Source organism: Otolemur garnettii, unplaced genomic scaffold, assembly GCF_000181295.1.
Source record: "Otolemur garnettii isolate 467f Iridium unplaced genomic scaffold, OtoGar3 scaffold00092, whole genome shotgun sequence".
NCBI lineage: Eukaryota > Metazoa > Chordata > Mammalia > Primates > Galagidae > Otolemur > Otolemur garnettii.
The window spans coordinates 2,072,171-2,090,254 of NW_003852487.1; the positions used below are offsets into that span (position 1 = coordinate 2,072,171).

General features: G+C 43.4%; 1 protein-coding gene across 1 annotated transcript in view; it reads right to left on the reverse strand.

The window, feature by feature from the left end:
• The window catches only part of SDK1 (sidekick cell adhesion molecule 1), a 1,049,055-nt gene that overhangs the window by 155,760 nt on the left and 875,211 nt on the right, over nt 1–18,084 (reverse strand). Inside the window, exons 18-21 of the mRNA XM_003795444.1 lie at nt 17,728–17,843; nt 15,871–16,063; nt 10,278–10,376; nt 1,602–1,793 (exon numbers count right to left, since the gene is read on the reverse strand). Coding sequence (XP_003795492.1) covers nt 1,602–1,793; nt 10,278–10,376; nt 15,871–16,063; nt 17,728–17,843 — 600 coding nt within the window. The remainder of the gene's footprint in view (nt 1–1,601; nt 1,794–10,277; nt 10,377–15,870; nt 16,064–17,727; nt 17,844–18,084) is intronic.

The window sequence follows — 18,084 nt, forward strand, 5'->3', positions numbered from 1 at the left end:
TTTTGAAACTATTAATGATATTTCAAATATGTGCTTAGGGAAGTGTCTTTAAATACTTTAAATGTGTGTTATAGTAACTGGCTATTAGTGTAAAATACATGAAGAAAATGAATCTTCCTGTAAGTCAAAGTGTATTTCTTTCTTTTTTAAAGGAGGGGGTCACAGGCTACAGCTGCACCTGTGGTGGCAAAGGGTGGTTCTTCCCAAGTGTAAAGACTTCTTTCTTTAAAAAGAATACATGCTATTTTACTTATTTTATTTTATAAATATATTTTTTAAAAATATGGAAATGCCTTAGAGAAAGCGTCCCCCTGAGCAGCAGCCCCTGGGAATTTGCTCTGAAAGCAAATTCGTAAGCCTTGTCTTAGATGCACAAAGTGGAGTGCCAAGTGGTCCAAGGGCCTCTGCCTCAAAGGGGAGGCAATGGCCACGGGCGACAAGTGGACAGACAGATGAAGGCTCCTGTTGGGCAGGAGGGCAGCTGAGGACTGAGGGGAACACAGCCTGGACTGCTGGGTTGTACCCACAAAAAGACATAGCAAGAGTGAACACATGCTTTCCTGTAGGGATTTTTATTCTTACTGCATAGACTTTATTCAGTTTTGTATTCTCTTCAGACCTTGCATGTCATCCTTCCCCCCAAATAATTAGGTTATGAAAACTGACCTGGATGTGGGGGCACCCTAAGGGACAAATGCTGGTTTTACATGAATCCTTCAAGCCCTTATGAAGGAGGCAATGATGCTCTTCTCAAAGACCAAAAGAAAACTGACATCTTTTAAATGGCAAGAGACTTTAGTTAGAGAATTGAACTGATAGCTCCACAGTGTTTTCTCACATCTACATTGTGAGTTCTGTGGAAAAACACCATAACTTTAAACATAAACTTTAAAATTGGAGAGAAGGAGTCGAGTAGCAATTTTTCAAAGCTGAAATGAGTGTGCTGAACATTTATTTAGGAAGATAATATGAATTTCAAAAAACAAAGTAACAGATATGGCTCATGCCTACAACCACAGAAGAAACTCAATAAAAACAGCCCATTCCGGTGAACACGGTCCTCGCTATCCTCACTTCCAACAGAGACCTTTCCTCTCCCTTCATCTCTTTACCTTTTCTCTCCCCGTGTTCGGCTACTTCTTTTTCTTAATGTAAACACAAACTTTTATTGTTTTGTTAAGTGAATAAAGGTTTGTGCTTTCTATTCTTCATTTTAATATTAATACTTCCTATTTGTCTCTCTCTCTGCCCAAACGGTTTGCATTTTACTTTTGTGTGGTTCTTGGTCTGTAGGTTCCCTGGAGGGTGGAAATTTCAGTGCTAGTTCAAAGTCTAGCCCTTGAGGTCATATTCACACTTTGTGGAATCCAAATCTCTCTCTTACCTGGAAGCATATTTCCATAGATCTACACAGTGGCAGAAGAGATGTTAGGCCATAATTAAGGAAAAAAGGCTGAAGTTGAGTCAACACACAGTTACCGTCAAGTATTTCAGCAGATTGACACTCCCTTTTCAAGAAACTCAATGGCTTCTGCACAAAAGTGGCTTCTAGTGTCAGACATCTCTAAGGGACAGGCAATAGCAATAGTGATTCTACTGACCTGGGGGCACTCCAGAAGAAATGGTGGAGGAGGTCACCAGGCCAGACCCCACAGACGTCACAGCAGCAACCTCAATGGTATAGGTGGTGAGGGATGATAGGCCTCGGATTTTATACTCAAGAGTTGTGCTGTTCAGAGTATGTGTGAGACGAGAGTCATTCTTGCCATACACTTCCCAGGAAATCTGATAGCCTAGAAAGTGACAACACAAGAGATGATTCAGGATCTACCCAAGTCAAGGGCTGAGGCTGGATGCCACGTCCTTATCTTCGCAGCTTTGGAAGAAGGGAGAACTCAGCTAGCCTGCCAAAGGCATGTTAGAACCCAGGGCACCCTGAAAAAAGAACCTCAGTTGAGACCCTGCCCTCAGTGCCCCCCAGGCACTCTTGTTTGCCCTCCCCCCCACCCCCTCTGCCATAATGGCTAGTCTTTCCTGGCTGAGTAAGCCCCATGAGGATAGGCCTGTCTGGTATTCTGGTAACCTCAACACCTGACTCATGGCCTGAAGAAGGATGACAACTACCAGTCTGCTGTGCTTGAATTGACCTTCTCTTGTCAAATTATGGATACATTTCACCAATATTTCCATTTTTATAAGCTGAAATTTTCATTATACAATACCCTAAATCAGTGGCTTTGCTCTTGGATTGCAACTAATTTCTGAACCATTTCCTCTTTCTCTTTTATGAAGTGGTTGATAGACTACTCTTCCATTTTGCAAAGTGCTTTGCCTGGAAAAATTTCTTTTTCCCTAAGTGTGTGAGTTTTGCTCTGAGTTCTACCCTCCCCCGTTTGAATATCCTGTTTTCCCAGCAAATGTGATTCCCCTGTACGCTGTTCAGTGCAGCAAGGCCTTATGATTGCAATTTATTCAACCTCAGATTCCACCGTGATTTGGGGTTTAGAGAAGAAAGACCCAACTCGCTCCTGAATCAACCCCCTTAGAGGGGAGTTTATGTGATCAGAGAATGCTTAAAAGTGCCTTTTAAAGAGAGAGCTGGTGATGGAATGGGCTTCTGGGTCCAGAGGCAAAGGAAAACCACTGAAAATGCTTGCTCTTCCTTCTTTTCAGTCAATAAACCCAGGGATGCTGCAGCACAAGGACACATCTTAAACTTCCTTCTCATTCTGATGAAAGTAATAAATAAAGTTAGAAAGTTGCACTTGCAGGTAAATAAGAATTTAGAGGAGAGCATCTTGGGACTTTATTATTTAAAAAAAAAAAAAAGAATTAATGTCAGAAGCCGCTCCCTACCTGCTGTCCCACAGGCCTTGTAAGTCCAGCAGCTTCTGTGCACTGGCACCGATGACCTCAGGCTGGGATAGCATAGAGGGAACATCAAAGGAATAAGGGCAACCACAGGGAGGCCAAATTATCCCGACTGGTCTGTGCCTCAGGCACATCAGAGCTACCCAAATTACCTCAGCTGAGTCAGTGAGTGGGTGAAGTTCTCCTACCCTTGGGTCTTGGCCAGGCCCCTTGTGTGGATTCCTAAACCACCCTCCCTGTGGCTCACCAAGGGCTCCCAGCTGCTCCTTAGGCCTTATATCTTTTCCCCCACTCACAGAGAGCAGGGAGAAGGCTGACCACCACCACTACCTGCTCCCCAATCTGGCCCCTAACTTCAGATCTGCAAATCTCCCTATGCCTCATCTTCCCCCTGATATCTAACCTCATTAATTCATTTCATCCTCATAACCCACCTTTGAGGTTGGAGCCATCGTTATTCCTATTTTACAAAAGAGGAAACCAAGGCACAGATAGCTTCCTGAACTTGCTAGAAGCACAAATAGTCCTACTCCAGAGCCCAGGCTCTGCCTGGATGCTGCAATACCTGGCCCTGGCCTCCCAGGCAGCTTCCTTCTCTACCACCTTCTTTCGATGTGATGAGTAAGCTTGAAAAGCACCCTGACCTTGGTAGGTTATATCTAACGGACCTCTAAAGAATTTGAAACTCAGGGCCTACTCTGAATGTAAAGGAAGAGGAGTCTTCCTTGTTTAATGTTACAACCTTGTCTGCCCCCAAATGTTATGTGTTTAAAAGCTGTTCTTCATCAAAATTTACTAAAACACCGTATCTTGTTCATCCTGTTAACCTGCAGCTGAGCCACAATGATTCCAGCATTCAGTGAACACAGCATTGCTGGGATTTATTAGTACCTGGTATGCTTTAAGTGTTAGGGATACAAACGCAAACCAAATGAACAACTAAAGAGACTGATCTGCTCAGGTAAGGCACAAGCTACACACTGGCACTGGCCCAGAACTTCTGATGCAGGATGGCCTGTGATGCTCACAAGCACACAGTGGCCAGTGCTGTGCCATTCGGTGGGCAAAGATGCCCCCCAGTTCATGCACAGCTTTGGGGGTTGTGTGTGTGGTGGACTTTGGAAGCTCTGGCCAGGGGATACCTCATCTGGTGCCTATGTGTAAGAGGAGCAAGAAGAGAGGTGCCCAGAGCATCCTACCTGCTCCCCACGGCTGCCTAACTGAGACTAATGACCAAAGGAGCTTCAGAAATAATTTTCTGTTGATCTGAAGTAAATTCTCTACAAGAGAGCAGTATACCCAATCACAAACTGTCTGTCTGCATCCTAGCCCTCATAAATCAGAGTTTACAGAGGGAGAGTGCAAGATACTGAAATTCGCAAAGAGAGCTCAATGGGCAATTTGCTCCATGGGCGTGTGCCCGCCCCCTGCTCTGAGTTTGCCTCTCATTCCAGGCCCTGAATTAAAAAGGAGGCATTGGGGAGGTGCTCGCTGTGGACCAGGGCTGAGAAAGTACCATTTCTGTTTCCAGAGGACCTTCCAACCATAAAGTGGCACAGTGTAGATGACCCGGCAATTAGGCTATCATCAGCTCTCAGCAGCTGCCCTCCACAGCAGCAAGCTGCATTAGCAGAAGTCTCTGAAAGGCTGTGGTGCCACATCATCATTTCCTGAAATTGGTTTTCCGAGGCCAGTTCTGCCCACAACAGTTTTTCTTTTGCTATACTTTATAAAGTACTCTACTTTCAGCATGAAATAGACTGAGCTTCCTGTGCCTCCAGTCTGTTGCATGAGATATCCATGTCTGTTTGGGGGGTGCTGACTGATGAAGGGCCAAGGAGCCCCTATGACAGCAGGTGACACTGCCTAACAAGATAATGACCATCTGATCTCACCTCTTTTAGAACTTTCTCCTCTACAGAGTTTCTCAAAGACAGAGCTGCAGGCACTTACCATAGCTTCTGGTGACATGAGGTATAGTGTGAGTGGCAGTGGAAAAAGGCACAGGCCAGACACAATGGAAGGGGCACAGTGTGGCTGCCCTGAGAGGAAAATGCAGAGTCTGCCCCAAGCTCTGGCCCAGGCTTCTCTGACTAGACAGCCTGGTCATCTCCAAACCCAGGCCTCAAAGGAGGGCAGCTCCCAGCGAAACACCACGCAGAAAAGCCAGCGTTTCTAAGGTCAAGTTCCACAATAAGCAATAGGCTATTGCTTGTAACTATAGGTATTTACTTATATAAAATACGAAAGTGAGTTCATTAAGCTCTATTAGATGGTGAAAACAGATGATCATAAATTGGAAGTATTGGCAACCACAGCTTAGCTGTGAAATGCTGGCTCACCTCAAGTGATTATTCCCATGGATTTTTCTTTAAGCTTTAAAATAAAAATAACATGTGCAATGTGCTCACAAAGGACAGGGCAAGGCAAAATGTGCGCGCTTATAAAAGGGGAAGTCCTCTGTGTCAAAACCTTATACTAAGGAGTGAGCTACATTTCTAGAAGAGGACAGACTATGGATCTGAAAAGTCCCCTGGGCAAATGTAAATTATCTTCCTTCTCACCAGTAGCCCCACTTCTGGAGGGATAGTGAGCACAGCGCTAACTCAGGCCACAGCACTGGTCCCTGAGGGATCTGAGCTGGAAGGCCCTCTTCTACCAAATACAGTAGAACCTTCATGATTGACCACCTCCTTAAGTTGACCTAATTATCATAGACTGGACATGCACCACATGTATATGTCAGTACAGTAGGCCTAGTTTCTTATGTTAACAACCTCTGCATAACCAATTTGTTATAGTCCCTTGGTTGGTCAACTTACAGAGATTCTACTGTAACAGCTCCTGCTGAGCTGTTTCTATCCCCCTCAGTTTGTTTTTCCCCCCTTTGTATGGTTGAAAGCAATATCAAACTAAACTGGTTTTCTGCCATTCATAATATCCCTCTTTTGCCTCCTTTGTTTAATTCCTTCTACTCCAAGTAAATCATTTACATATTAGTGCTTAGTGTACATATTCAGAACTTACAATTCTATACTAAGAATGCAAAACAGTGCCAGCCATGCTCCTTCCAGTCAGTGGAAGAGAGATGAGCATGACTGTATGGAAGTTAAAGACAATGTGTGTTCCAGCAGACCTGCGTGCCCAGCCTTGGACATATACAAACTGGGACTTGTATGCAGACTGAAGCAGTTACATGATGGCGCAAGATGAGCAGCGGGCTGGGTATGCAGTGGTCACCTTAACAGAGACTGTAGAGGCTACTAAGCCTCTACTCCAAGGAACATCGGCTCAGAAGGCTGAGTTAATTGCCTTGACTTGAGCCTTAGAACTAGATCAAGGGAAAAGTGTGAATATCTACACAGACTCCAAGTATGCTTTTCTGACTCTCCAAGTACACAGGGCATTGTACAAGGAGAGGGGACTATTTAAATTCTGGGAAAAAGGACATTAAGTATCATCAGGAGATACTTCAGTTGCTAGAGGCAATATGGAAACCCTGGAAGGTGGCAATGAGGTGCTTCAAGGAGATGCTTCCACCATCACTAAAGGAACACTAGGGTCGGTACTGAGGCAAAAAGGGCTGTATCCAAACTGTACCAGGTGCCGTGAGTGGCTCCCCTCATCCTGTGGATTCCAGAGCTCTCACCTATCTACTCCTGGGAAGAGAAGGAATGGTTGGCAGCAGAGGGGAACCAGGAAATAGAAGGAGGGTGGGTAAAGATGACAGATGGACGAGTAGCAGTCCCCCAGCTTCTAGGAGCCACTGTGGTGACAGGAATATTTGATGAAGTTGCCGGGCAGATATCTCTACATCTCCCACCTGGCAGCCCTGGCCAAAACCGACAGTCTACAGCAGTGGTTCTCAACCTTCCTAATGCTGTGGCCCTTTAATACAGTTCCTGTGGGTCGCAACCCACAGGTTGAGAACTGCTGGCCTACAGTGTGTTACCTGCAACTAGTTCAAGGAGCAACAAGGACTGACGGTACCCCCAGGAATCCAGTCGTATGGGGAGCAATGCCCTTTGAGGACTTTTAGGATCAAGGGGACCAAGTCTAGGTCCAGGATCAGAACCTGGTCCCCCTCAAACCAAAGTAAAAAGGACTTTATACCATCATCCTGACCACATGCACAGCAGCGATGCTGGAAGGAATCCTCACCTGGAGTCATCACAGCTGGCTGAACAGGGCTTCACTGCCCCTTGGGAAGTAAAGGTAACTTTTAAGATGGTCAACATGCCCTGCTCTAGCCACATACTGGGAGCTGGCTGGTCAATGCATGGCTGAATCCTGAGGAAACTCCTTCAGGGATTTGTCTTAATTGGACTTTAGACTTTGGACTTTGGAAGAAGGGGTGGGGGGAAGAATGTCACACAAGGAAAAATAAAAACTTGTATATATATCAGCCCACCACCACAGTACTATTATTGCCTGAGTAAAGAACCCAAGAAGAGTCACAGTCCCTAAAATTTAAGTGCTAAAAAGTAATTAATATCAGCACCTCCAGAAACAAGCTGATATTGAGACCCCAAATTAAAATATACTGGAATCTCAAAAGGGGGAAATGAGAGAGGATACCTGAGAAGGGTGAGGTCTAGGAGAACAAGTCTTCTCAAGGAGACCACGAGGATACACCTGCAGGGCCCCCTCCATGGTGACTCAGCTCTTGGGAATTTGTAAACTTAACTTCCTAGAACTTGGAAACTTCCAAGTTCTATGAAATCCTGTAGTTCTGTAGGGGCTGGAATAGCATCTCCCGCTTGATTCAAACTAACCAATAAGAAGGGTTCCTATGGATTGGAACTTTTTAACTGTCAATAAAAAGGGAAAGACCAAGCCAGTCGGGGAGCATGGCCATTTGGAATTCTATGCCATAAGCTCCTGGCTGGGAAATAAAGCCCTTCCTTTTATTAAAAAAAACAAAAACAAACAAAAAAACCCTCAAAAAGAATGCAAAACAGATCAGGAGTTTGATGTCCAATCTTGCTAATAAATTTTCCCTATTTCTGAAACTAATACGTTGTTTGAAGTGAGTTTTTAAAACCTAAACTTCTTGAAGGCAGAGCCAGATTTATAAATTTGTTTTATTTAAACAATAAGGTGCTCTTGTGTGCTGGTACCAGAGTGCTCCATTCTTTCAGGGCATCTGGTTGGTACAGTGACTACAGAACGTTTGCTGATTAGCAGTGATGGGCTGACACTACTTTTGCTACATTGCAGGAAAAGATGAAGGCATTCTAGGTAGGCACAATTCTATATAGGAACAGTTCTGTGTAGCAACAGAGTTCTAGGATGTGCCCTAAGGCATTGGGATGCTACAGTGACCTCCCAGTAGCTTTGCAGGAAAACACAGGGTACTCAGTGTTGTTGGACATAAGTGAGGCTCCAGCTGGAGGCAGTTTACAGTTTCAACAGCAGAGCATAACACACACCTCTGGATACATCCTATCTTTGCAAAGCAGAGGTCTTGGTGGTTACCAAGATGAGAAAACAAGTACCAACATGTCGAAAACCAACAAGTAACAGGAAATGAAGGTGGAGGGCTGCAACCTGATTGCAAGGTTTGAGAAGCTGAGCAGTGCCCAGTGGGTGCACATGTCCCATTAGGAACTAACTGTGGTTACTGAAGAAAGAAATGCCAAGAATTTTTTTCTTTCAATTAATGTTTGTTATTTTTAAATGGCTATTATACTGTTAGCACATAAATATTCAAGTTGTTTGGACCTAACTACTTAATAAATAGAAATTTTAGGCATTTCTTTGGCCTAAGGGTGCTTCAAGAAACTTCCTGAGACAATAAGAGAATTGTGGATGGGACATATGAGTATCTCCCAGTGTGGGTTCGGAGCACAGTTCAAACCCCAGCCTCCGTGCACTGATGGTGCAGAGGAGAGGATGTAGACACTAGTCCATGTGCTAACATCTCAGTCTCAGCATTGCTCCGATGGGGCTTATACGATACACCTTGTGTGGGTATTGAGAAAATACCTGCTGTGCTAAGGTGCCTGGCACACAAGAAGTGCCAGGGCTATCACTACTGCTGCCGGCCACCTGATCCTGGTCTCTGTGCAGTATGTGCTCTGCATAGGCTTCTTAGATGCCCTTGGAGAGCACGATGCTCCACAGAACCATCAGTCCCTCAAGGAATGACACCAGCTCCTGCAGGCAGTCTGGGAACATAACCACCAACGGTGTGACAATGTAGCTTAGCTCCAAACTGACCCACTGGTATAAGGATAGACAGCTCATTCAGAAGCCTGGGCTGCCTGAAACCTCAGGGCCCATGTAAAATATCTAGGTAGAAGCTCTTGATAGGACCAGAGATGCCACAGGTAAAAGATGACATACAAGTGTCCACTATATAGTAACTAAACCAAAAGAATATTAAGTGGTTTTCCTGAAATCTCAGGAATTTCAAGGAAATTTCAAGAATACTTATTGGTAGCTGAGCTGCTTTGGGCCAGGCTCTGAGCAGCCACTTGATACAACATGCCTCAGTTAATCCTGAGGGTCTGAAAGGTAAGCCAAGGCTCCCATAGTAACTAATCTTATGGATCAGGGGCCTCCACAACTTGATCTGAGGCTAAAGCCTATGCTGGTTTTATCAAAACAATAATTTTTTTCAAGCTAAGATTTAAATTAAGATTTAACCCAAAACATTTTTTTGGAAATGTCTTCTATAAAATGAAATCATTAAAAGCCTTACAAAAGGTGAGTTGCCTTCCTTAAAGGCCAGGAGAGGAGAACTTTACCATCCAAGGGCAGTCACAGCTCAGCCCCGTGTCCCCACCACACACGACTCAGAGCTTCCCCAGAGGCCTGTCATCATCCTTAGGTTTATCACCAAAGTCATATGGGAAAGTCTGTCTGCTCACAGATGTGGGGCAAGGGCTGAGATGCCTGCATGTGTGCAACCTGGCTGCACAGGAGAAGAGTGCCTGCACACAGTAAGCATTCAGTGCTACTTGATGACAGAAGGAAAGGTTACCTACTCTCTCTGAAGCTCAGTTTCCTCACCTGTAAAGTGGTCATAATATCAGTATTCACCTTGCCAGTTGCTATGAGAATTGAGATAAATGCATATATATATACACAAATATATCACCAAATGACTGATCTTATTGATCAAAAACTATAGAGGCATGTTAAAATAATGCAAACAGAATAAATCTCCAAACCCTGAGGCTGGTGTCCACACAGTGCAAAGCCCCATATAGGTTGGCTCTTCATGGAACAATCCTAGGTGCTATGATTCTGCCACTTGGCCAGGAGGACATTTCAGTTTCCTTCAAGAAGGCTGCGGACACAGGCCCACTCTCTCTCTCAGAAGTTTTATTTGAGCTATATCCACCTCTTTTTGTCAGGGCAAACTTATTTTTTCTTTTTCAGGACACAGGGATACTTACCTGTAATGATGCCATTTTTCTCCAGCGGCTCCTGCCAGCTGACCTTGAGAGATGTGTCCAGAATCTCCGTGAAACTCAGATGTCCCACAGCTCCTGGCTCTTCCAATTAAAAACAAAATCATCTGTTAACACAATAGCCCAATTCTCTTTTGATCAACTTTATATAGAAGATTATAACTATGGAAAGGAAGTGGTGAGCCAGGGTCAACAAAAACCTGCAGGAAATGTCAGTAAAATGTAGAAGGTTTGAGGGAACTCAAGGTGTTAAAGGCATTCCAGCTCTAATCACGTGCATTTTTTTACCCAGCTTCATCCCAGCCACAAGGAGCGCTTAAATAACTGGTGGCAGGAGATTTATACACAACTCATTTTCTATCTCCTTGATCTGATATAATTAGAACAATCAGGCTGGCTGGATCCTCAAAAGCAATTGCCGACACCAAGTGTCTCTCCACATGCGTTTGCAGTTCAGCATCCAGCCTGTGTGGGGGCCACAGGAACTTGTGCAGACTGAGCAGGAAGCCTTCACCCAGGGCAGAGGCAGCCTGGCCCACACCAGGTCCACCTGCCAACTTAATCCAGAATTCCAGGCTCTAACCCCTACTCACTCTTCTGAAGGATTCCTAAAGGGCAGGACAGAGACCTGAAAAAGGCCCAGCAAAAATGGACTCCTTTCTCTGGAGTTTCTGTGCCTAGCAGCCCTGTTAACATGGGAGGGCAGATACCAAACTCTTGGTTGAATGCTGGAGTTAGAGCTGAGCTTAAAACCTGGCTGCTCTACTTGATAGTTATGCAGTTAAACTCTCAAAGCCTTAGTTTGCTCATCTGTGAAATGGAGAAAATAAAAACTCTTCAAGGTAATAGTGACAATAAAATTTGATAAAACATGCAAGCATTATCTTATCTTTGGCACCATGAAAATGCATAGTGAACATTAGCTGCTATTATCGTGATGAGTTAGCAGCAGCAGCATCCTATCATGAGAACATAAAGTCATTTCTAACATTGGATTATTGCCATGTGAGAGAAAAGATCTAAGAGTCCAAAACATGAGTTAAAAATCCAAGACCCAGACCCAGGTCAGTGAAGGAATCTGCTCAAGGACATTTGGCCACAAGCACTGAGTCAGTCCTGCAGGCAGATGATTCAACTGTCAGCTGCACAGAACAACAGGATGGGGGATGAGCCCACTGCTGGCTGGACAGCAGGGGTGTCCAGCACGGCTCTGTCCCTCTACTTCATGCACAGCTTACCTAGGCTTGAACTCTTTACTGGTCCTACAATGGGTTCATTCAGATCGCCCTGTGTGCTGATGGGAGTGGAGAAATGATGCCTGGAAATCCGGAAGTGACTGCGGGGAGTTATGCCAAAAGTGATGTTCTCAGGAATGCTGGTGACTCTCCAGCCCTGCTGATTGCCCCTAGTTTGCCACAGTCTCTCTATAGCTGTAGCCGTGTGTGTGTGTGGGGGGGTCAGATAGAAAAGGACGTGCTTTGGAGACTTAAGATCAAGTTGGGGAAGGGGTAAATGAAAGGAAGAGAGACGAGGCTCCCTGTTCTCAAGCCCAGGCACTGCGCAGTGCCAAATGGTCACTTCCAAGGACAGACTCAGCTGGTTCTCCCTCAACTGCTCTGCTATCCTCCCACAGCCCAGAGGCCTGCCACTCTGACAATGTCACCCCATGCCCACCCCTCTCAGTGCCCAGTCCAGGAGCACAGTAAGGGACATACTCAGGAGAAAGTCAGGACAGTAGACGAAGGAGGAAAGGAGAACGGGGAAGAGGAGAACTTCCTCCACCTGCATGGGGAGCAGGTGAGTACCCACCCACACTCTGTGCCATGAGGTTCCTCTCAAGGACCTGCTGAGAGGGGAGCACTGCAATCTTTTTAGTAATAAACATTTCAATTGTTTTAGCTTAAAATAGGAAAGCATGAAGTCAAGGGCATTGGCTGTTCTGTGAGAGAACAAGGTTTGCAGGCTTCCCAGAGAAGCCTCACCCCTGTGAGTCCCTGTTCTGGCTACTGACCATATTCCTTACACAGACAGAAGATTTTTAGGGTGAATTCTAATATGTGCTACTCAGTTGGTACTTGGACAAAGCCTTCTAACACAACTAATAATTTTTTTAAAATGGTAACAGCCTTGGAAAATTCATCTGGGTGAAACTTTCAAAAGACCTTTTATAGATAAGCTCAGACATTCTGACAAATTTCACTTTTCTAGTGTGGAAGATGGTAAAATAGAATGGCTGTCAAGACCATCTCATCCTCCCCCAATTGTGAGCTTCCAGAAAGACATTCTGACGGATTTTTGAACTGGCTTGTTCTTGCTTCAATCAATGGAATAGCAAAGAAAGCTTTTTGCTCTTTTTATATTCTCTGTGTTTCTGCTTCCTGGATTTCTGCCCAAATGTGCTGTCCTCTAGCTCTGCTGGAACCAGCTGCCAATGTCTAGGCTTCAAATTTATATTGGTTTCTCTTACTGTCCTCCCCCTACAAGATTTTACTTGGTTGGAGCTTTAGCAAAGAAGGCCTGCCGGATGTGCAGCTAATGGCAGCCCTGTAGTCCAGAGAGCAGAGGCTCAGTAAAAACTCTCTCCGGCTCAGTAAAAACTCTCTCCAGCTCAGTAAAAACTTCAGTCAGCATTTCCCCACCACCCAAGAGAGTCCAGACTTTTTGGCTCAAGTCTGTACCCCAAAGCCAACTTGAACCCTATTTTAATGTGATAGTCAACATTTATAAGATGCTGTATCCTTCTAAATAAAATAAATAGGGGATTTCTATCTATAAAAAAGTGGGGGTTCTGTTAGATAATTCTAAAATGATATTATTTTCAGTTTTCTCTAATGAGATATAAAATTTATGATTAAAAAGCAGAAATATACATGTATTTTTAAGTATTCATTAAACATTCACCAAGACAGACTATGTCCTTAAAAGGACTAAAATCATAGGAAGTGGGGTGGTGCCTGTGGCTCAGTGGGTGAGGTGCTGGCCCCATATACCTAGGGTAGAGGGTTTGAGCCCAGCCCCATTCAAACTGAAACAACAAGAAAAAAATAGCTGGGCATTGTGGTGTGTGCCTGTAGTCCTAGCTACTTGGGAGGCTGAGGCAAGAGAATTGCTTAAGCCAAGGAGTTGGAGGTTGCTGTGAGCTGTGTGACACCATGGCACTCTACTGAGGGCGATAAGTGAGACTCTGTCTCTACAAATAAATAAATAAAATAAAATAAAATAAAATAAAATAATCATAGAAAGTATATTCTCCGACCGCAACAGAATCAAATCAGAAATCAGCAGTATGAAGACAATAAGAAAATCTCCATTCACATGAACATTGTATATTTAGAAGATTACTTCTAAATAATTCATGGGTTGAAGGAAACAAAAATTTATAGAACTGGGTGAGGATGAAAGCACACCATACCAAAAGATGTGGGATACAGCTAAAATAACACTAAATTGGAAATTCATAGGATAAATACTTAACATATGGAAATGAGGAAAGGCCTCAAGTCAATAATCTAAATGCCTACCTCAAGAAATGAGAAAAGGAGAGCAAACTAAACTCTCAGTAAGCAGAAGGAAGGAAAGAGTAAAGAGCCAAATCTAAATGCCTACCTCGAGAAATGGTATTACTCAACATAGTACTAGAAATTCCAAAAACTTAAAATAAGGAAAGAAAACGAGATGAGAAATAAAGGCATGCAGATTAGAAAGGAAGAAAGGGAGGATGGTGGGTGTGGCCATATGGGAGGAACTCAAAGGATCTTTGTGGAACAACTTAGGATCTTAATTGCAGCATACACACAAACCTACATGTGTGACAACTAACTAACTACACACACAGGCATAAATGAGAATAGATTAAATGGGAGAAATCTGAATCAGATCAGTGAATTGCATCTAAGCCCACACCCTGATGGTTAAGATAGTTACAAGATGTTATAAGATAGTTATAAGGATATTATAAGATAGATGAATGTTATAAGGTAGTTTTGCAAATGTTAATCTTGGGGCAGAGTGTATGTGGTTATCTCAGAATTATTTCTCTCAACTGCATGTGGATCTATCACCAGTTCAGTAAAAACTTCAGTTAGACCAAAAGCAGAGAGCAGAGAATGGGAAGTACTTCTGGGGTCTATTCAGAGTGGCAGGTTGCTTTTCATTTCATCTGTATCTGGTATGGGAAGGGTCGGTAGTCTCAGAGGGTCAAGAATCCTGTACTCCCTGCCCCACTAGTTTGATGTAGATCCTAAATCAATGGCAAGACAGCAGCAAGGCAAGGAGAAAGTAAGTCAGGCTGCCAAGGGTCCAGGAGAGCATAGAAGTTTAGAGGTCAAAGCCAAGGCCATAAGGAAAGTAGCATGGGCAGCATAGTTGGGAGCTGCCAGTTTGGGTTGAGGGAGATCCAAACATGTCTGTGGGCAGAAAGAAAGGGGCCCATAGTGACCAGAGACCCTTCCACAGAGTCAGACTCTTCACCCTGTGAGAGAGAAGAGAAACAATGTCTCCAAACCAGGGAGAGGGCAGAGGAAAACCCTTCTTGGATGGCCTTGACCTCTGTGTCATTGCTGAAAGGACAGGGACAGGAGCAGCAGAGTCTGAGTCACACCCAGGGCCCCCACGAGAAAGAGGGGCAGCTACAGGCGTAGATGACTTAAAAAAAATTGTCTTCCTTTTAGCTCTCCTAATAAAGTATGTACTCATGATAGAGTTTAGAAAATACAGGAAAACACAAAGAAAAATGTAAAAAATGCCCATTATCATACCACATAGAAATAATGACTCTAAAAATTCTGTACCACATTTATTCCAAGGTTTTTTTCTCAGTTCATGTACATAGCATTTTATAACATTTGGATCTCAGACAGCTTTATATAATTTTTTTTCACTTATTGTTGTATCATGATCATTTTTCCCTCAAAATGTTAGATCTTCAAAGTTTTGAGCTTGTAAAATATCTCTACAAAATGTTTATTTTATTGTCATTCCATAATTTTTTCAAGTCCTCACCATTTGGAACATTTGAATGCTTTTCATTTTTCTCCCCCAGGTACAAACAACTGTAACAAACCTCCCTGAATGTAAACTGGGTACATCTATGGTTATTTTCTCAGGATGGCTCTGTTAGCTAATGTTTTTCAGATGTGCCAGTTGGCCTGAACACAGGGAAGGAGCAGGACGAGCTGACCAGAAGGAGATAACATGAGTAAGGGATGGGGTAAGATGGAGTGGGTCCAGGAAGAGTTGCTGGGAGGCATTAAGCGGACTAGGGAAGTAGGGACTAGAAGTCAAAATCTAGGTGAAGAACGAGCTCACCAAAACCAAAGGAGTGGCCACAATCAGGATAGGTTCTATCTAGTACAGGCTCTTGTCCCCAGAGCTCCTCCCTTAGACAAGGTGGTCTTCCACACTCCATGGACCAAGCATGATTAGTGCCTTCCTGTAACCTATCTCCTTGGGGCAAACAGAGCATAAGCATCCTAAGAACACAGGCTTCCTTAATTTCTGTCTCTGCCCTCACCCAGTGTTAGAATCACAGTGTGTGCCTCTGACAACTGACTTATGAAACACATGAAAGGGTACTCACTATCTTCGTGGGTCCACACGAGCTGAGGTGTGCTGGGAGGCCCATCCCCTGGAGTGGTGAAGCAAAGAACGGAAGTGAAGTAGGCAGTGAACTTCTTCAAGTTGGTTATAGATCCATGGTGGATGCCATGGAAATCTGGGGCAATGGTAACCACAGTGATAGCCTCAGGGACATCCACTGGCCAGGCCAGAAGCTGGGATGGAACAGATTGAAAAGAGAGCCCTTTTAATTGCATCTGTGTGCTGTTACATCTGTGTCAGAATTTTATTTTACAATTAATACGTCTTTTAAAAACTAAAGTCATAATTAAGGAAGTCCATAAATCCTACATTTTATAATCTCATTTTAAAAAAATTGAGTTCAAAAAGACATTTAACAGATTATTGCATATAAACATGCATGTCTGCATATATTTTATACATACATGTGTAAACAAAATACCTACTTTAACTTGCTGGAATAATGGGCACTCCCTTAAACCTTCACCTTCTCTTTACTTAACCATGTTACAGAACATATATGTTGTTTAGTATTAAGGAATTAAGATGATACCATCTGTTAATGCAACTGATTCATCATAATGAAATAAATACAAATATTTTCTCAGATAGGCATCTACTCTGACTCAGAAAGAAGTTACAATCTTAGTTATTATTTATATCATACTAGTTTCCCACAAAGGATTTTAAGAGATTGGTTATAAAGAAATAAATTATATATACACATTCTAAGGAAAGTTGCTTTAATGTTTTGATACTATTATGTGTGTATGTGAGTTTTAATTCCTTTGACACCAAACATTTCTAGGATTAAATAGGTCTGAAAGTTGACATGCTGCAGGACACAATGTGTATTTTTAGTAGATCAAACTGACAAGGAAGCCATCAAATGAGCACTGCAGTCTTGCCAACAAGACTTGACACAGGAGTCAAGAAGGCAAAGTCATCACGGTTGATCAATACGATTTTCTTTCAAAAAAGCTTCTGACTTCAGACACTTCTGAGGAGAAACAAAAGTCAGGGTAAATTTCTAGCTGCCTCTGCCTTTCTAGCAGACAAGCAAGTGTTTTAGTAATTTGAATCCAAAAGGGGGAAAAAATGAATCATGTGTCTGAGGAAATAACACTCTCTGAATCCTGAAATTACCGTGTATTCAAGCAAACTAGATGGGATCCTTTTGCTATAAAGAGTTTCCCTAAGTTCATCTGCCATTAAAGAAGAGTAGTAAATATGTTGCAGGTAAAACTAAGAGGGGAGAGGGCCCCCAAATCTAACCAGAGTTGATTTAAAGGTAAGATACATTGTTGGAAATTGCATCTGAGGACATCTATAAAGGTGACACGTTCTGGTCATGAAGAACAAAGTTGGCTGGTAGAAACTTGTCTGTGTCCATCTCTGACTCAGACAGGTTAGTGTCCTGAATCAACTGGTCTCAGTTTCTTTAGTAGAAAGGGGGAAAGAATAAAAATCCTTACTTGATAAAAATACCAAATCCCGTGCCCTTTGCTATAAGTGTATGTTCTGAGACGAGTCCCTTTTGGAAAGAAATGATTTGTGCAAATGCTGACCCCAATCCCCAAGACAAGTCTCCCACTGGTCACTTCAAATGAATGGCCTTTCTCATAAGAAATTTCTCTCTTAGGTATGCACTATTTTCATGGTATGTAATAACTTGCATGTCTGAACCAAGAGAGTTGGTGATAAGGCCTGGGCTAAATGGTAACCCTGCCAAGGTCAAGATGTGCTACTCTTGATGCCATTAGTTCTTGAAGAAATGTGAGCGAGCGCCCTTCTGGCTGCATCAGAAGGTTGCTACAGACTGAAACAGACACCCAAAGCTCTAAACTGGGCCACGTACCTTGTATCCCTGGTTGATGCCATTGATAAACTGCTGAGGAGGAGGGGTCCACAGGAACTGGATGGTGGTGGAATTCACTGCTTCCATCTGCACATTCTGAGGGGGCGCAGTGGGCACTGTCCATGACAGTGGTGAAGACAGCAAAACAAATGGTAAGAGGCATTGTGGAGGGTATGGGAGGAGAGATGAAAAAGAAACACTTAGCTGTCAATTATAGCACTAAAGACAGGGAAGTGTGAAGAATGTTTTTGGAAAGCTAACAGTGGTATTATGAAGAAAGAGAATTGGGGTATTTCTCATTTTCTGTTGTAGAATTCTTTAAGGCATGGGCAGAAAAGTGGGCTAGACCATCTTATC